The sequence below is a fragment of the Enoplosus armatus genome, chromosome 12 (assembly GCF_043641665.1).
Source record: "Enoplosus armatus isolate fEnoArm2 chromosome 12, fEnoArm2.hap1, whole genome shotgun sequence".
In the NCBI taxonomy this organism is placed as follows: domain Eukaryota; kingdom Metazoa; phylum Chordata; class Actinopteri; order Centrarchiformes; family Enoplosidae; genus Enoplosus; species Enoplosus armatus.
In genome coordinates this window covers 8,149,220-8,168,585 of record NC_092191.1, presented here as the reverse complement: position 1 = coordinate 8,168,585, position 19,366 = coordinate 8,149,220, and the positions used below count along the sequence as shown (strand labels likewise).

General features: G+C 42.3%; 3 protein-coding genes across 3 annotated transcripts; 1 reads left to right on the top strand and 2 right to left on the bottom strand.

Moving 5' to 3' along the window:
- Positions 1-22: 22 nt before the first annotated feature.
- On the top strand, positions 23-8,874 carry fam149b1 (family with sequence similarity 149 member B1). Its single transcript, XM_070916182.1, has 16 exons — positions 23-82; positions 672-788; positions 1,331-1,475; positions 2,161-2,309; positions 2,487-2,630; positions 3,393-3,554; positions 3,686-3,867; positions 3,965-4,107; positions 4,740-4,808; positions 5,360-5,472; positions 5,774-5,998; positions 6,502-6,625; positions 6,839-6,964; positions 7,242-7,323; positions 7,579-7,716; positions 7,869-8,874. Exons 1-16 carry the CDS (start codon positions 36-38, stop codon positions 7,949-7,951), a joined length of 2,049 nt encoding a protein of 682 aa, XP_070772283.1. The 5' UTR covers positions 23-35; the 3' UTR covers positions 7,952-8,874.
- A 49-nt stretch (positions 8,875-8,923) lies between these two features.
- On the bottom strand, positions 8,924-11,024 carry LOC139294437 (dnaJ homolog subfamily C member 9-like). The gene is made up of 5 exons (XM_070916334.1): positions 10,735-11,024; positions 10,112-10,252; positions 9,504-9,758; positions 9,290-9,376; positions 8,924-9,200 (listed from the first exon to the last, which is right to left on the bottom strand). Exons 1-5 carry the CDS (start codon positions 10,906-10,908, stop codon positions 9,090-9,092), a joined length of 768 nt encoding a protein of 255 aa, XP_070772435.1. The 5' UTR covers positions 10,909-11,024; the 3' UTR covers positions 8,924-9,089.
- A 1,639-nt stretch (positions 11,025-12,663) lies between these two features.
- ndnfl (neuron-derived neurotrophic factor, like) lies at positions 12,664-18,369 on the bottom strand. The gene is made up of 3 exons (XM_070916650.1): positions 18,191-18,369; positions 16,096-16,220; positions 12,664-14,114 (listed from the first exon to the last, which is right to left on the bottom strand). Exons 1-3 carry the CDS (start codon positions 18,367-18,369, stop codon positions 12,664-12,666), a joined length of 1,755 nt encoding a protein of 584 aa, XP_070772751.1.
- Between the last annotated feature and the right edge of the window lie 997 nt (positions 18,370-19,366).

Genomic DNA, 19,366 nt, shown 5'->3' with positions numbered 1-19,366 from the left:
GGAGGCTTGAGCCTATAAAACGGAGACCGAGGAGAATGATTTCACGATACAACAGAAGACCTGTATCGCACAAACTTGAGATGTGAGTACCGAACATAAAGGGTCAGTGTTGAATTTGCTACCGTACCAGCTGAGCACTGTAAACAGTGTTTTCCCTGCTGTCTGAATGCTGTTATTCTACACTGGTTGGAAGTGAGATGAGTGATTGACTTGGAAATCGTTTTGTTCATGACGGTGTAAAATTATTTATATTTTTATTGACAGTCCATCTGTCACATCATGGTCTGTGGCCTGGTTTAGACAAATGATGATGTCCAGCAATTCAATTGGAAAACGCATTTACTTTGTTTAAACTACCGAGCCACCCTATTATTTGAAGGAACAATATTTCCTTGTTGTCATGATGTCGTGCTTTGAAAAATGGCCAGCAGTAACGTGAAGTAAACATGATTTGTATTTAAAGGGCTAAGACATTTAAAACCAGCAGTATGACCTTTTAAACAGATACATCAACAATAATTGTGATGAAGATGAAAAAAGACCACAGGCACACAGAACATCATCATCATATCTTTTATATCATTTGGACAGCTCACTCTGTTTTCACTGGTGTCTCACTTTTTTAATTAGGCGTTTTCTGTATTCATGTTTTCAATCTGTCTTTTATGCAGTCGTGGGTTGTCCCGGAGCAGCCTCGACCACCACCCTCTCCCAGAGGAAGCAGACGATAATCAAACCCCTCAGCGCTACCTCCATGACCTCCAGGAAGCTGTCTCCGCTCACAACAGGTGACCGACTCCTGGTCGTTCTACACACAGGCAGCGTTGTTCTGGCTTGTTCTGCAAGGAGACAAACCTTAGCAATGCCAACCAGTGCACACACATATACTCTTGCCTGTGTGTTTGGTAATGTTACACCTTCTTGAGTGGACAGCTGATTCTCAGGGCTCTTGCTATGTGAAACAAGACACCCAGAAGCAGTGGATTAATTGATATCACATTGCCTCCTTCAGATGTGCAGTTAAAAGAATAAATAATGAGGCAGGCTGTTGGAATATTCAATTACTTTGACATTTGCCCTTTATTTTCCACCTTGAAACCTTGCCTATGATTATGTCAGCAACCACCACCATGAAGATTTACTCAGCCAGATAACAGAAACCTGGTTTATATAATTTACTGTGTATGTGTGAAACAGGCGATGGCTTTCTGTGGGAAGAGGGAGTTTTGGAAACATAGATTGTGAGCTGTATTCCCTACATGAAACATTGTGAAACACTACTTCTCAAACTTAACATAAACCTCACAACTTCCTCTTCCTTTCTATGCAGCTCAGAGATGTCTGCTGCATCGGGCCACTCTGACTGTCCCACCGTCATCTCAGTAGACTCCAACCGGTCCTGGTCAGGTATCCACAGCTCCACAGGCACTGGCATCTCCACAGAGAGGAGCTCTGTTTTTTCCTGGGGCTATGATGTAAATCTACTCTTGCAAAAACGATCATAATGTGAAGTGATGATGCCGGCCTTGCTCTGTCTGTCATGCACACAACATTTTTCCATCTTCTCTGTTGCAAATATGGAAAGACCTCACAAGCATACTTTTATGCATGTTTTAATGTCAGAGTTTTTATTTACTTACTAACATTTGTCACCTTTTGGCAAACCTGTGGAAAACCATAGAACAACATACAACCAGTTACTGCATCTAGATGCCTTATTTTGTCTGCTACTTCTTTGTATATGCAAGGCCTGATTCCACTGGGTATTGGTTTGTTATTATGCTGTGCTTTCTAGCCTCAGCTGGTCCAACAAAACTTTTCCAAGACTCAATGATTTATTTAGTTTGTTGTCCTCAAGCTGCTTCAAAAACTAAGTTACACAAACTCCTAACTCACCTCTTTCTCTCAGTCTCTCTCTCGTCTTTTTTTGTTGTTACAGCAGCTTGACCACAAACACATACACACATCCCAAGGGGTTGCAGGAGCTAATTATTATGCATGTTGAAGCTTGCTGTGAGATAAAAAAAAAAAAAAAGTATGGCTGGATGTGTTGCCAATAACTGATGAACAGACTGAAAAGCAGCAGCTTTCAATCATAGAGCTGGTGTATGAGAACAGAGGAATGACTAGCTTTGCTGTTTCTGTTTTTCTGTCCCATAGGAGTTCGACAAGGCAGCGTCACGGCAGGTGCAGCAAATGTTTGAGGAGATCGACAAAGAGCTGTACGAGGGGAGAGGCAGCGGTGGAGGGATACTCCAGGGGCTGCAGGATGAATGTCAGCAGTGGGCCACACGTTTCCCACATCTTCGGTGTGTTATCCACAGTCTCCCACCAAACTCTTGACCTTTTACGTCTGAGTGAAACACGGCAGCAGCGGGATCAAAGATTAATGCTGATTGTGGAGACAAACCTGAAAAAACGTTCCTTTCTTTTATAAAAACGTCATACTTTTACTTATTTATTCATTGTGTGTGTGTATCACTCAGGATCCTGGGGACTCAGCTGGTGTGTCCCAGTGACGAGGGCTTCCAGTGGTATTCTACTTCAGGGAGAGGCAGCTCTGCCAGCAGCCCATCAGCAGGCAAAGAGAGCAGTGTGAAGTCCCAGGAGAAAGATAAGGGTGGCACAGAGTAAGTCTTAACTGCACTGATGTCAAAGTTCACCTGTTAGATACATTTCCCTGATGTAAGGTACACTTCCCCCTTATTTGTAAAACATTTAGCACTGCCTAATGAAGGCTAGGTCTTCTAGGTTTGGTAATATAAAAGGCAGATTGCATTTTGTGGTAGTCACATCATTCTGGATCTGAAACATACATCATTCATTCAGTCATTGGAATTGGATTGTTCGGAAACAGCTTGGGTCAACTTTATTCGGCCATTGATATTAGCAAACCTCATTGTATCTTGTTGTATTATTTCAAGAAATGTGTCAAAAATAGTATGCCTCTCTTTCTCGAGTGGCTGTTGCCTGGCTGTCCAGATGACTGATGTCAGTGCATCCATTATAGAGGAGTCATGGCTGACTCTGTGGTTTTGTGACCTAGATGCCCCGGCTTGTTAATCAGGTCACTGCCACTTTTAATGGTAGACTGGCTGTAAAGAAGGCTGTGCTGCTGTCTGACTACTCAAAACTGATATGTGATAATGATGGAGTTAACACAAAGGAAGAGAAAGGACAGTAGTATGTGTCAGCCACTTTGTTAGTGTCGCTATGCAGCGTGTTAGTGTGAGCTCGCACATGCATGTGTGTACAGGATTTTCCCTCTGCTTTGTTCATTTATTATTCATAGAAATCATACAGCATGTGCGGGTTTGTGTGTGTGAGCATACCATTTTATGTGTATATGTATATAGGTGCTTAACTACGTGTGCCCTTGTCTTGGGGGAAAGGTTGAATGTGCAGGGCAGGAGGGCGGCGCTGATCAAGTCCCCCTCAGCAGAGTTGGATGGGCCTCCTGGCACCTCCAGTGGCTCCAGCAGTCACGACACGCTGAGAGTGATTGAAGTGGAGGGTCTGATGGAGGAATACCTGGCTTTTGATAGCAGGGACTTGTAAGTTACTCACTTTCCTCATGCTACACAGGATTGTTCTTATTCCAGAAACTCTAAAAGCTAAAACCTCAGCTGCTGTCAGTGTCTTGTTCAGTTTTGTTAAAATGATTTATTATATCTGTCTTCTACAGGGAGGACGAGTGGGAGCAGGATTGTCCGGAGTCGGGTCGGAGGCATCACTGTCTGCCTCCTGTCTCGCCATACCGGTGTCGCCATCAAGCTGTTCTCGACGTGTTGTTTGACGATGTGTGGTGGCAGCTGGTTGGCTGGATGAAAGAGCTGGTTCAATGCCACTGGGAATGCTGCACCTCTGGTAGGGTTGAATTCAACTATTTTGCATGCATTAGCCCTAATTTATATTAATAAATGTCCATTTTTCATTCGAAAGCGATTGTATGTGTGATTGGCAGGTGACGAAAAGATTACTGGGAACTTGAGCCCCGAGCAGCAAGACTCCCAGAATCCCTTCATGCTGCTCTCCATGCTGCCCACAATGCTACCCAAACTTGGCCAGAGCAGGGTGGCCCCGCTCACAGCTGGCCTGCAGTTTCAGGTCAGTGGTCAGAGGGGGGCTGAATAAATTTTTTTGTTTTTAAAAATGCATTTTGGCTTTTAACGGATGCGATGAAACATATTTAATGATGATAATAATAGTGACCTTTTAAATATAAAATGCAGCTGCATGAAAATAAAATAATGATTAAATAGAGTGTACAGTACCAGTGTGGTCTGGTTTAATCCATCCTTATTTTAAACCTGTTTGTTGTAGAAAACATGTCTTATTCAGGTTGACCTTCGAGCTGAATCATTTTATCCCTGAGAAGAGTGTAGAACATTTACTCTGCATCCCTAACTGTGTGGTCTTTGCTAGCTTTAGTCATACGTCTCTGTTCCACAGTCCTCACCTGATTGTCACCTTTTTTTCACTCCTGCCTGTTGCTCTTTCAGTCTTTCAATTCTTCCAGTTCATTAACTTGTATCACTGTTTTCTTTCCTTCCCTCTTTACTCTCTGCCCTTCACCTTGCTGATGTGTTTCTTGCTTTTTTGTCCTTCCTTCTTTTGTTCATTCTTTTTCTTTCTTTCTCTATGTTTTTATTTCTGTCCCTCTACGTTCTTTACCTTTCTTCCTTCCTTTCGTCTATACCCACTATCTTCCTTTGGTCATGCCTTTTTCCCCTTTAAAGAACACAAAGTCAAGGGGCTCAAAGCACAAGTCCAGACGGAAATCCAAAAAGCAGAAAAGGCCTTCCACTGTATGTAACTTCCTCACTTAGAGCCAAAATGGCGGCGTGTTGTGTGCACGCCGTCCATGGCGGCTCATTATTTTTATCTCTAGAATAAATGTGCTTGTGCCTGTTGATTAACATGAACGCATCACCACCGTTTATCATTTTAATTAACTACAACTCATTTTCAACATGAACTACTTTGATTTTCTTTTCTTTCACAACGAGAATGTTGGAATGCTTTGTTTTTGTTATATTTTAAGTGTCGTGAATGTTATTTTTGGTTGGTGGCATAGCGGATATGGGGTCCTTCTGACATCACTGCATGATGAATGACATTTTTTAATGATATGCTGTATTGTACATATGGAATTAACTAACCATGTGGCCACTGGCCTTCATAAAATCTGCCTTTCTTCCTATATTATGTCTCTTATCCCCTCTCATCTCTCTCTGTCCTTGACCCCTTAATCATTCCTGTCTTTTTGCATCTTTTTTCTTTCATCCCTCTCCTTTACTCTCCCCCACCTTCCCCCTGTCTCATTACTTTCTCCCCTTCATCTCACACCGTTCCCCAGGCTGGAAGGGTCCCGGTAGGAGCAGCGGCGACCCAGCACAACCTGAACGACCTCATTGTGATCCACAGCATCCCCCTGCAGCAGAGGAACCTGGGTGTGCTGGATAGAAACCAGTATGGACACATTTTACCCTTCTAATCCAATAAGCATTGGTGCCAAAATGGAAAAATGACACATCCACCACACATTGTGTATTCCAAATATGTGATTTGAATCATTGAATGGGAATGAAAAGGGGCATAGATGCCTTGTAGTTCTTGTTTTCCATTTACAGGAAAACACATTTTGCAAAACAAGAGGGACATGTTTTTGTCCCTGGTCTTAACACCTTGTTTGGCAAAGTACACAGTCAGCTGGCAGCAGGTGGAAATGCACCATTCATCGATTGTGCTCCACTCTCTCCTTCCCATACAGGGAGCCAGAGGAGCGGCTGTGTCACAGACCAGGCTCCAGCGTGGTCCCCTCCAGCAAACCTCGGCCTCGCCGAACTCTGGAACAGAGCTCTTCCTCTCTGTCCCGCCCGGCACAGTCTGCGCGGCGCAGAAACCCTCCTCCCCGAACCCTCTTGCCACTGGTTCCCAGCCTGAGTCAGTCCAGCGCAGTGGGATCGATGGATGAGGTCATCCGCGGGACACGTCTGTGAGTTTTAGCATCATAGGAACCCCACCCAAACTCCTATCTTGCTTTTTACTCCCTCATTCTCCTCTACAGTCTCTGAAGTTGTGCAGAGGCAGAATGAGATTACTTTGAAAACAGACTCCCTTTCAACTTGTGCCTTATGGCTCTGTGCAGCAGAATATGTGTGTGTGTGGGTTGTGATAGAAGTTTCATGTGGTGAACTTGTCATGAACCGCGGGTGAAAGAGTAATAGTATAAAGTGTGCCACTTAGTTTTCCTTTCATGTTGAATGTCAGTTCTTCAGCAAAAAAAAAAAATACTATATCTTAATATCTCATGGTAAACTCAGTGACTTGTTCATGATTTTAAAGGAGTAGTTCAATATTTTAGGGAAAATGCTTATTAGCTTTCTTGCCAAGAGTTAGATGAGAAGAAATAAGACTGAAGTGTAAAAAGTTTAGTAGTTTTGCTTTACTGTTATCACAGTGAGACTCAACTCCTTCCTTCTCCGTCTTCTTCCACAGACCCACAGCCAGCGACCGGCTGACTTCTCCGCTGTTGCCTCTGAGCAGGAACACACTCCTTCCCCCCATCAGCACTGGAGACCCAGAGTCATCTCACTCAGGGCAGCAGTCCAAACCTGCACAGGTACAGCTCCTGGACACAAACACAGATTATATGAAGGCTTTCTAAATAGATAATAGGCTTCAGAAATCTACCAGTAACCCCAGAAATTTCACGCTAAATATACAGTCCAAAAAACAACAGTACTGTTGCATTTATGAAATGCATTGTTTTTTCAAACCACCTGTGATCAACTGTTTAAAAGACTGTATATGTCTATTTTTTACATCCGACCAGCGTCAGAAAGGCCCGTCCAGCCGCGCCCACAGTGCTATAAATGACGAAGCTGGCAGTTCAATACCAAGGGATCGTCACCACCTCCTGGACGTCTTCTCTCGGCCCAACACCACTCACACATACAGGGTAAGATGCTCTTTATGATGACTGAGTCCTGCACACACATACAGTATACTATCACAAGTGGTAGATCGATGATTTTGTGCCTTTCTATGGGGAGAAACTGTGAAGTTATTTTTCTTTTTTAACCCATAAGGTTTAGGTCTTAAGCAGACGTGCTTTTATAATGCCACATAATGAGTTTGCATTGTTTATATTCTGTATTTTATGACCAATGACAATGTTATTTTTTAGTGGTTTGAGTGTCAGAGACGGTATGTTTGACCCCTGGTTTTATTTTCAGTCGGACACTCCGTACCGTCGTTCCTTCACAGTATTGGACAACATCGGGCAGGGGCGGCCAGGCAGAGCCTCTGTGGGCACAGGTCAGAAATTCAACTTGAATAGTTGAATAAAAAACATAAAAAATGCTGCTGGAAAAGTGATGTGATATACTGCAGTGGTTCCCAATCTGGATATAATAGTGGATGTTATAATATTTTTTATCTTATATCTGAACTGTCAATGTTTAGGTTAGTTTAGTTGATTTGTACTGTGCTTGTACTGTACATACCCGGTGATGGATTTTGTAGTAGATCAGTTAATCCCTTATGCATCCGTTTATTCGTTCACGCCACCAGACTCTCTTGGAATCGGTGTGACCGGCATCAGTCTTGGCATCAGCAGCTCATCTTTCTTGGACTCGTTTTCCCACCACCCCTTGGGGCACTCGCCCATCAAAGACGAGGAAGAGCCAGACCCACAAGCCCCTGTCCCAGGTCAGTAGATTAAAGCGGCTGATGAAACTCTTCCAGACTTGGTTCTTAGATAAACTATGAATGAAAGAGGTTGTAGCGGCTGGCTTCAATTAAGAATTACCTACTGGTAAGATAATTTAAGTCTATTTTTCTATCTTTTCTTCTTCCCACAGCTCCACTGGTGCCTGTGTCAGTCCCACCTCGGTCTTACACCCGGGGAGGCATCTCATCCAGAGCCAGCAGACCTGGCTTGTAGTTTGCCTCCCATCTCCACACCCTTCAGCCATTCACCTTTATACATCACAACGAAGTGCAAAAGCATCGGTGCCCACTAAACTTTTTTTCTTTTTACCAAAGTAGCAGTTTTTTTTCATACCATGCTTCTTTGGTTAAGTTTTTGTTAAGAGGCCTATTTTTGTATTTCAGAAATCAGCTTATGTGGCTGCCAAACACAACTGTAAACAGTAACTACATCTTCATGTACAGTATGAGCTTGGGGACATTTCTATGATGTATGTACTGTATGATCTAAAAGTGTATCTATTTATATGTGAATGTACTGTATATTATCCTCAGTGGTGTGTTGTTTTACTGGTAAATGGCTACAGGGAATAACACATCCACACAGACATGAATAGAGAGGATAAAAAGCACTTTTTTTCCCTGTCTGATGCTACGTCAGAGAGTTTGGTACTGTATCTTTTATAAGGACACAATTTTCAACCGCCCTGTGTAAAAAAGTGACCCAGAGCCTCTCATTGCATATTATTGCACACAGGAACAAGACATGCCACCTAGCAAGTTTTTGATTGCCTTTCTCTGCATTATGCTCAGTTAAAATCATATATATCAGAAGAGGGAATATAAGCACTGACAGAACTATGTCAAGATAATGTAGGAATCTGTAAATAACAAAGTGATTCATTCATTGTATCTGTACAAAATACTGCATTTGAGGTAATTACTTTTTATTTATTACCTGAGCAAAGCCATGTGGGGATGCTTTGACAAGTAACATCAGGGTTACTTCACAAAGGGTAGTTTTTCCTTCATTCCTTACTAAAATAATATATCGGACAGCCATGCAACAAAGGTGACAAAGCTTGAAAATCAAAGCTTTTCTTCAATGCATTTTCTTTGATTCTATTTTATACAAAAGAATAAAAAGCTGTGTACAAATGTTGTATATAAATATGAATTTATTTGTGTTTTATGAAGACTTACAACAACAAGAAATAAAAGATGCATTTGCACTTTGAGTACCACATAAAGGACAATTTTCTGAGGAGGCATACAAAAGGGAGCTAGTACACATGCTCAAATGCTCTTTTTTTTTTTAACAAAATGAGGATATATATACATTTTATATGCTGTAACCTGAGCCTGTACGCTTTTCACTTCTTTCCTCTTCGTCCTTTTTGGGATTTCCCACTTTTTTTGGAGTATTTTGCTTCCAGGTCAGACAGGAAACTGTTAAAATTCTGCTCTCTGGACTTCTGTCTTTGCTGGAACATAAAAGAATGGTTATTGAGAGAAAAACAAACAACACCCCCCCCCCCCCCGCCAATGTCGTATATGTGTATGCATTTGTTACCTGAAGCATCTTCATGAGACTGTCATCCTGATCATCGAGCCCCATCTCTTTCTGCATTTCTTCTGCTTCTTGTCGCTCTCTATCAGCCTGGAAGGTAAAGTGCAGTCACATTACTGAGACTGAAGATACTAGAGCAGAATCCTGTGCGTGTAGACATGAAATAAATATAATAGCTGTGAGGATTTTGTGGCTTTAACACCAACACATTTCCCACCCTCTTCCTACGAGCCCTCTTCTTCTTATCGTTCTCCCGAGTAAACGCTGGGAATGCTGTGACGTCTCCGCTCTCGATGGCAGCCTGGATGATGCCGCAGAGCCTGGGCTCGTCTTCCTGAGAGCAGCACATAGCCGAGGCTGTGATGGCGTCCATATCTCCCTGGTGCTGCACGTACAGCTGGATCACATCCTGCCGCTCCTCATCAGAGCCTTTATATTTCTTCTCAAATTCAAGGATGTCCTGCACCGTTATCTAGGAGATGTATGGAGAGACAGAGCAGGTTGTCAAGATGTCATATGTGACAGGCTGTAAAATGATGCTAAATATAAAATAAACTAGTAGAAAAACATTATGTTTGCATTAATCCACCATTATCCCTGTATGTTGTGTGTGTTGTTGTTACTTTTAGTACCACGGCAAGTGCAGTGACAGAAAAACCTCGATCCCTGTCTACTGTAAATCATCTGAAATAAAATTCCTGGAAAACAAGTGACTCACTCTACTTCCACTAAACATCATCACATGTATAACAAAGCAACGTGTGTGACTCATTATTGAGTCACGTTAATGAAAAGAAAAAGAAAACACCTGCTGTGCTTTAATACCTTAGGGAAGAGCAGTCTCCAGTAGTCCTCCCAGCAGCGGCCTTGACTCAGGACGTCAGACTCTTCATCCACCACCCCCTGCTCATCATAAACAGCTCTCTGCTCCTTATCGCTCAGAACCGCATACAGCTTTCCCAACACCTGGAATCAGGTGAGACTCAATTATACACACATCTGGAGCCCTTACTGAAAAGTATGGTATGTACTATCATTTTACACTTTATACAAGTGATATAAAACTGGATGTGGAGGTGCATTGAGCTATTGATACAATGTCACATACATTTGTTACTATCAGCTTTAAAAAGCCACATCTCTAATTGATTTAGGCGATTTGAAAGTACAGCATGGGACGTTAGAAATTTGTCAATGGTCAGAGAAGACACAGACATTTCCTTCTGGTTATTATATCTATATAATAACACAGATACCTGCGAAGTCTATTTTGCATCTAAACTAGCTACAATTATACCAAAGCTCTTGCTAATGCCCATAAGCATTGGGCTTTGACCAGAAGATTGCTCACTGCAACTACTTAAGTTAGCCGAGTTAGCTAGCTAATAAACCTAGCTTGTGTTGATTGTGTTTGTTCCGTCTGACAGCCAGCGACGAGGACAGTTAACCTGAAACTTCTCTGTGGCCAGCGGGTCTTCAGGGGCCCTGTCTGGGTGGACTTTCAGCGACACTTTGTAGTAGCTCCTCCGGATCTCTGTCTCGGTTGCCTCCTTGTTGATGCCCAACACCTCGTACAGGTTTGAGGTATTGAAGAGCTCCTGGCAGCGCTCGAGCAAGCCCATCTTGACCGAGCGCGTTAATCCGAGTTTTGACCGGTAAAGTATTTACTCTCAAGCGTCTAAAAGACTTTTACACTTGAGTTTTGTTGTTAACTGAGAAGAATTTAAATATGTCCTATTTTCTGCTTCGTCTTTGTTGGCAAGATCAATTTGGCGCGCTGGCTTGTCAGATACACCCATACGTCCAGCGACGTGCTTACGTAACAAGCACAAGCGCCATCTTATTGGTTCCCATTATCGAAATCGTCAGACTATGTAATGAGCACTTATTATGACCGATTTTATCATTAAAAACATTACTGTACAACAGATAGAGGTTGTTTTTTTATTTTAGTCATAACTCTGTCCTCTTAGATATTATTTATTTGTATATAAATCGTTACTGTGCTATGTTGTATACTACACACACACACACACACACACACACACACACACATATATATATAAGTTATACTAAGTAACGCTAAATTTGATCAGTCTGTTCATACTCACCTATCAAGCGTGAAAAAGTGCACCTGGCATGCATGCCTCCACACTCTGGTAACCCCAATTCTGATTATTCATTGATAATTAATTCGAATTTATTTTATTTTAAACTTAATCCTGACTCCATATTTAGTTTATACTTTGTTGTAACATTAATCCTAAATCTATTATTAACTAAACTTATTTCAACGGTACATTACAGTACATCAGAATCAGAATTATACAGCCAAAATAGTGTAATGATGTCTGAGGTAATATTTGATCTGTCTTATGCAGCATACTTGGCAAATATAAGTAAGTAATTTACTAAGTACGTAACTTGTCAGCCAAAGGACAGATTTGTCTTCAAGAAAGATAATAACCTGACAAGCCACAGCCATTCTAAGGGAATCAATATTCATGTTTCCCTGTAATAGCCAACCTGAGTCTTTCCAATGCAGCATTTAATCTCCCTACAATTAACTGTCACTTATTAGTGTATCACTGAGCTGCACAAGGCCTCATCTATTACACTAAAAGCTATCTGAAAACAGCTTAGTACCAAGTACATCTAATTTGACAGTCCAGTTTACATACATGTGTCACTCAGTCAAGAACATACAGATACCCTAGTATTTATTGGTGCGTTTGAAGCAGCACAAGAATACACCAAAGACAATGAGGCAAGTCACTAAGTATTTTTCACTGCTTCATGCGAAAGCAGAACACAAAGATACACACTGACTTTGAACTAAGCATCTGTAGATTGCGCCCATCTGTGTTTATAAGCCTGTACAATATGCAGCACTGGAAATATACACTGCAAACCCCCTCTGTCTCAGATGTTATCCAATTATTGCCCCATCTGTTTCTGTTGCATATTTGGCACAGTCTCTGTTGTTGTTTTTGTGTTGACTTTCTGTCATCCCAAACCTCATCTGTCCTTTGTACTCAGACACAAAATAAGCACTTGGACAACTGGCACATCATTATCATGATCAACAATGAAAAACAAAATGACAAAAGCACGAGAGTTGTATTGTAAATGTTATGAACTTTTGCTGGTGTGCAGATCCTTCTCATATGCTTCCCATCCACTTGCATGGATAGTGCAAGTGGAGTTTGAATATAACCATTGCTCCTCCAGGGGGAATATTTCCTTGTTATGGTAACAGTCTCTCCACAACAGTCAAATGGCTTCGTTCTCATGGTCAGTCTTTACAGCATGTCCATGGCCGATGCATTTTCCCCTAAACTGGGACAGTCTAAAAACCTCCCGTAGGGGGCGGCAGCTCAGCATTCCTTTCTGGTCTTCACCATCTTGCTGGCGTACTTGATAGGGATCCCCCAGCGTCTCATTAGATAGACATCAAACACGTAGGCCATCCCTGGCTCCAGGCCCCCGATCACAGCAGTAGTGACGGCCCGCCGAGGATTCAGCTCCTGGAAATACTTGCAGAGAACCCTCTCGGTGTCAGAGCGGGACTCTGGTCCCAGACAGGGAGCAGTTAGACCTGATACTCCCCCAGCCTCTGCTTCACGGTTTCCCAGCTTTCTGCGGTACAGGCAATACAGGCTTCTTTCCTCTGTGCCCATCCAGGCCAGGGTGACACTGTTGCAACCACGCAACCGGTTGAAGGATTTAATCTGCAAGGTGGAGGGCAGAGATGGGACCCCCCTGCGGTGGTAGGCTGAGGAGGTCTGCATTTTGACTGAAGCCATCAGATCTCCTGGCAGAGCTGGGTCTGTAGCAGCAGAGATCTGGCCTGGGGTAGTTCCTTCTCTCTCCAAGTGGATGAGATAGGAAGGACTTCCCTGGAGCCAAATGTGCGCTAAATCTCCCCCCACAGTCTGGGACGTCAAAACCTGACCTTTACTGGACACGGTGACCATGACCTTTTCACCTCCCCCACAGCTCTGCAAGGTGAGGAGGCCACTCTGCTGCAACCCCCGAGGACGGAAACTGAAGAACTGCTCTGAGTTGGAGCCTCTGTCGTGGAAGGTCACCCACCTCAGCTCCCCTTCTCTGAGCGTGGTGATCGCCGGCCGAGCCTCCTCGTGTGTTCGAGCAAACGTCCCCTCGTACGCCATACTGGTCCTGTTCAGCCTGTCGATCACAAAGACGTCAAAGTAGTACTGGGTGTCAGGCAGGAGCTCGGAGACGGTGCAAACACTCTCTGTCCCCTGACACACACACTGGAGATCAGCGTACTCATCAGCGAGGGAAGACGGTGGACTCTGGGGTTCAGGATAAGAGTCCCACTGCTGCCACCACCACTCTTTCAATATCGGCCACACCGTCACTCTCCTCCTCCTCTCCTTCTTTTCTTGTTTCTGATCTTTCTCTTTCCTCATGCTCTCTCGTGCAGCACAGAGGCTGGGGTAGTTTTTCTGAGAGTTGACAAGGACACAGTAATCATAGCTTTTCTGTGTCTGTGGGAGGCTGGTTATGGAGGCGCTGGGTGTCCAGCTGAGGGTGACGCTGGTCATGCCTACGCCTAATGTGTGAACTCGAGGGTCAGCTGGGAGCAGCGGGAAGGCGCCTGAGGGCCCCAGGCCCTCATGGAGGTACACTGTAGCTCTGGTGTTCTGCTGTTTGGAGCGCAGCCTCAGGATATAGATGGAAGCATGGGGATAGGAAGGACCCCTGTAGGTGTCTACTGCATTGCCTGTGAAGCTGTGCATTTTCTCCTCAGTCCCAGGACCACGCCACCACACCTCGGGCATACTCTTTTTGGTGCTCCCTGTGAGGAAAGAAAAAAAATTAGAGCATGGATATAAACATTTGATTGGTCAAACTCCCACTCCACTCAAAAATGTGTGTTCATTGTCACTTGGTCTCTCAGATTATTAATGTTTGACCTTCATAATGATGTATGTGCAGAATTTGACACTAAAAGGCTGTTTTCACATACATCTGATGAAGGGGCAAAGTTTCTCTGTTCTATTAGAATAAGTCTTTATGCTAAGCTAAGCTAATCGTCTCCTGGCTCCAGCTTCATATTTAGCATACAAACATGAGAGAGGTATTGATCTTCTCATAAGCAAATAAGCGTATTTGCCAAAATTTCAAAATATTCCTTTGCTTCCTTGTGCTTGGATAACCTTTCCTACGAATCCTGAGGTGCATGGGAAGTGATATTTAGTATGTTTCTAGCAGAAGCAACAACAGTTTATGAACAGCAATAGCCACCATAATTTAACAGACCATAACTACAGAAATTCAGCTGCTTGTTTTTAGCCCAAGTTTTGTTCTTATGTTGATGAAACCAAGAGAATCAATGAGAAAAATCGTGAGATGAGAAAATGATTGCACTGTTTCCTGGTATGTGTATGAGTACACACTGTGCTTCACTTTTAAAAGGATTTTGGGGGTTAGAGGACACATAAGCACTTCAAACTGCATAAAACAACGAACAACTGAGTGCAGAGAACCTGGCTGATATAGAGAAAATCCTATAAGCACCTAACAAATGAAAAATGAATAAACACAATGTCAATTGCCTCTTCAAAAGTGGTTTTGAGTATTTCATTCATTCCTAAAGTGTTGTCATTTTGAAGTACACACTCTTCACTTGAGTGACACAACTGGCAAATAAACACGAAAAAACCCGTCACCACTCGTCTTTACCGCTCATCTCTCCTTGAGATGAGAAATCGCTCCTCAAATGAGACCAAATGTTTCAGAATCAAAGTGAATAATTCAGGCTGGCGATGGGGACCCATGAGCTCAGGATCTGAATGATTCATGGGTCATTTTATAACTTCATAATGTTATTTTACCATGTAGAGAAGCTTGTTTAGTTAACCTGGAAAAGTGCTCATGGAAAACTCCAAGGCATATTTCCTTTTCCAGAAATCTGCACTTCTTTAGTTCGGAAATTTGATTACTTTGGTTCACAGTGAGCACTTACTGTCCTGACTTTAGTTTTAAGACATTGTATAATTTTGCTGCTCTATGGTTCGTTTTAGTCTCCTGAGTTTATTTGATTTCTTTGGTTTGCAAAGCACAAAATACTGCAGACTAAGAGCACAGTGTTATTTTATTGCTTATTCAATGTTTGAATCAAGAGTGGGCGGCCCTTTCTGGCTGATGTATGTGTGTGTGTTTTTATGTGTGTGAGACATTAAAATCCAAATCCAAAGCCTCATATTAAATTGATGACAATGTGACAACCAGATATGATCACACTCACTGTCTCTGTCCTTGTCAGAGACGGTCTGTGCTTTGAACTTAAACAAACGGGTACAATGTGCTGATAAGTAGATGTAGGATGAAAATAATATCTGTCTTATCTGCCTGAGAATTTGTGACAAAGAAATTTGGAGCTTTTCAAAAACATTGGCCTCAGCTGTGGTACGAATTAGTTTATTGGTCTATAAACGTGATATAACCACAGTGGTAAATTATAGCTATGTCCACCAGGATGCAAACATCAAAGACAAACAAAGCAATGCAGAAACTATATACCTGGCATTTCAGAGAATTATATACGACTTCTAATGGTTTGATCATACTTCTGTTGTACAAATTCTCATGAAGCTGTTCCAAAAAGTAAACTCTCCTCAACAAATACAAAGTTAAGTAAGATTAGAGTCTTTGCCCTCTACTAGATCCCTATCTGTTATGTAGTGATGATAATATCTAATTGATCGTCTTGGCTTAGCCAGATGCAGTGATGATCTTCAGGGTAAAGTGGGTGTCTGGTCTTACTGTTCACTCACACTGCAGGCTCTTGAGGGGTTTGTCCTTCCGGGTGCGGGCGGCCAAGCTCCATTCGATGGGGAGGTCGCAGGGGCTGACGGTCACCGACATCGCTGGAGCCTTCTTCTTCAGTGTGAAGTATAGCCTGTGGAGGGGACACCGAAGATAACCGCAAGAAGTTGTCCGATTCATCACAGGGAATGTCAAACAGATAACATCCTGTTTCAAGTCAGCTGCAAGGTGATGGATGAGAAGATATCTTGCAGTGCATACTGTGCAACATTCTTTCACTTTGTTGGATGATTTGCCGATATGGTGGGGTGGTTATAATTTTCTTTCCTAAAGCATTAACATTTCAATGGTTGCAGCTGTTTCAAACATCTGGTAGTCTTTCCATTTGCCTACATGCTGATCAGTCATTTGATAGCAGATCAGGAGAGGTGACCTGGGAATCACACGATAAGGCTGCATTGACAGTCTCAGATGGATATCTGCCTGTCTGCTGAAACTATCTGGGATCGTGCTTAGCATAGAAACTATTATGTCCCTTATTGTGATCAGATGTTTTACAGATTTGCATATTAGATGGAAGTTCGGCGGCAGTTTAAGGACATTTAACATTCACGCTGTGGTGGTCTGGTCTTATTTTAAATCAAATAATCACTGTGGTAAATGTTAAACTGTTCACCTCCACAAAGACGCTTGAATAGAAGACGTCTGTCTCTTTTTAAACCAAACTGTTCTGTCACTTGTCATTTCTTGACAGCCAGTTACCCTTCATGAACATTAAGCAACTGCGTGGTTATTTGTTAATAAATATTTGTTCTCCTTACTTGCAAACATCATTGTTCATGATTCTGTGCAGATGGTGATTGTTTCCAAACAGATGTGCGACCCTGTCGTTCTCAAGGGCGCTCTGCAGCTTATTTAATAGAGTGATTAATTTCTGAATCTGTGTTTTCTCTCCATTATTTGCCGTGTGGTTTTGCATGACTGCACTGGTGGACAGACTGCAGCACACAGGGAGATGCATTTCGTAATTTTCAGCTCCCAGTTTCAGAAAGGCACTGGCACTGTTGTGTCAGGTTCAGGCCAAATGGGCTCCACTTCCTCTCGCTCTCTCTACAGTGGTGCTGGAATCAGCCACTGTCTCCAAAAAGGTGGCTGAGCGATGGCTGGTGACTTGTTATTGAAGTGGAAACAAGGGCAAATCTGATGAGCAGGCCTCAAGATTTATTTATAAACTAGCAAAAGGGGAAAACTCACTTTTTTACTGTTAAGGAGTCAAATCTTTGGTGGCGAGTTTTAAAACACTTGATTCAAAAGCAAAACAAAAAGAATATTCAGTTGGGATGATCCACAAACTCATGAACTTATGTTCTTGACGTTTCAACTTAATTTCAAGTCTCTTTGCTGGACAGAATCATTGTTAAGATGCACAGTACATTTATGTACAAATACGAACATTTATTTGGAAATTGGTTTATTTTATAGTTTGACAATGATCGATTTTAAATTCAGTTTTGATAATCTACTAAGACTAAGATACTTGCAAAAATGATTTTCTCTGCTTAATATAACAGTGGCTTAAATATCTTTGGATTTGGAGCTGTTGGTTTCCATTCTCTGCTACTTTATACTTCTAGGTCACTACGTTTCAGAGGGAAATATTATACTTTTTACGCTTTACATTTTTTGGATAACTTTAGTTATAGTTACTTTGCAGAGTCAGATCAATAAAACAAAATATAATATACAAATAAATGATGATGTATTATTATAGGTTAAGATAAGACTTTAGTGATCCCCTGGGGGGAAATTCACAAGCTACCCAGCAGTATATTAGTATGGTGTAGTATATATATTATATTATATAAGTCATTCAAATTAGACCCACCTTTACTAGCTGCAACACTGATGAGTACTTTAAGTATATTTTGATGCTAATACTGTTGTGCTTTTACTAATAAATAAAAGTAAAATAAATAGTAAAAGCAAACATTTGACCAAGATCACTGGAATAGACTATTAATTGATTGATCGAATAAAAAATTGCCCTAATGGAAACCAACCGTTGCTTCAAACCTTTCCCCTCCATCACATCTGTTACCCTACCTGCGGGTTCGTCCTTTGGGGAGAGTTATGGAGGTGATCTTTGCTTCTGGTAACCATGTAGTCGGGCGAAGTGGCACCTCATTCTCAGGTGCCAGGGCCGAGTGTGCCTGGGGCCACGAGGAGCCGCAAAACAGCGCCAAAGCTGCACCGAGACACCAGGACAGGGACATGAATGCCATCGTTGGTTTCTTGCTCTCTGTCTCTTTCACTCTTTGACTTTCCTCAGTCACCACGTCTTGGATATCTCCCAGGCTCTGAAAACGCATGGTGGAAAGGTCAAGAACATCAATCAGAGCCCATCAACACACACAAACACACATGCACACACACACACAGCAATGCACTCAAACACACTTAGTTAAATTTCTACTGTACCATTCACACAGACACTAAAGAGCTGTAGCGGCTGATGATTCATTGATATGAAGAAACATCCTATCCTATTCAGACAGAATTATTCATGCAGGGGGAAAGAAATTGCCATGCTATATTACTCTGGGATATGTGTGTGTGTGTGTGTGTGTGTGTATGTGTAGCACAGCTTGACACTCACTGTAAAAAATCACCCATTGCACTACTTTTCAAAGTGTGAAGTGGGTTGCTAATATCACTCTGAAGTCGACGCCTTTACATCTACATCTCTATTTTTAGTCAGGGAGTTCAAATGGGTCTGTTTTGGGTCTATCTTTCATCGCGGGTATTAACGGCCATTTTATCAGGAGAAAGTGACGCCATGCTGATGTGGAGAGAGGTACACAAACAACACCTGGAGGTGCTCTGATGCAGTCAAATCCAATCAGCATACATAAATGCAACGCCTAACAAGAGGAACTTGTATCAGATTTTTCTCTATCTCTCTTTCTTTCTGTCTTTTATTTTATTTACTTTCACTCTCTATTAGTGTTTTCTTTCTCCTGTCTTTTTTTCTGTGTACATTTATATATGGGTGTGTGGTGATTGTGTGTGTGGTTGTGATTTAGTGATAGTGGATAGGATGATTACAGGTCTCAGTGTTCTTCTTGCTCCCCAGAGAAAACACATTTGTTCAAAGTCACACAGTCTTCACAAACACACTCCCCGCCTTCCTCTAACAAGGTGTATTATGTCAGTGCTGTGCCCCATAGATCAGATGACAATCACAGTGGAACCATGAAGACGGCTACAGAAGGTACATCT

Coding starts and splice junctions, on each gene's coding strand:
- fam149b1 (XM_070916182.1), top strand. CDS start 36: ATGATTTCACGATACAACAGAAGACCTGTATCGCACAAACTTGAGAT. Junction 789..1,330: donor GCTGTCTCCGCTCACAACAG/GTGACCGACTCC, acceptor CTTTCTATGCAG/CTCAGAGATGTCTGCTGCAT. Junction 3,868..3,964: donor CTGGGAATGCTGCACCTCTG/GTAGGGTTGAAT, acceptor TGTGATTGGCAG/GTGACGAAAAGATTACTGGG.
- LOC139294437 (XM_070916334.1), bottom strand. CDS start 10,908: ATGGGCTTGCTCGAGCGCTGCCAGGAGCTCTTCAATACCTCAAACCTG. Junction 10,253..10,734: donor TGGCCACAGAGAAGTTTCAG/GTTAACTGTCCT, acceptor ACCTGATTCCAG/GTGTTGGGAAAGCTGTATGC. Junction 9,201..9,289: donor GTCTCATGAAGATGCTTCAG/GTAACAAATGCA, acceptor TTTATGTTCCAG/CAAAGACAGAAGTCCAGAGA.
- ndnfl (XM_070916650.1), bottom strand. CDS start 18,369: ATGGCATTCATGTCCCTGTCCTGGTGTCTCGGTGCAGCTTTGGCGCTG. Junction 16,221..18,190: donor CCCAAAGGACGAACCCGCAG/GTAGGGTAACAG, acceptor TCCCCTCCACAG/GCTATACTTCACACTGAAGA. Junction 14,115..16,095: donor ACCCCTCAAGAGCCTGCAGT/GTGAGTGAACAG, acceptor CTTTCCTCACAG/GGAGCACCAAAAAGAGTATG.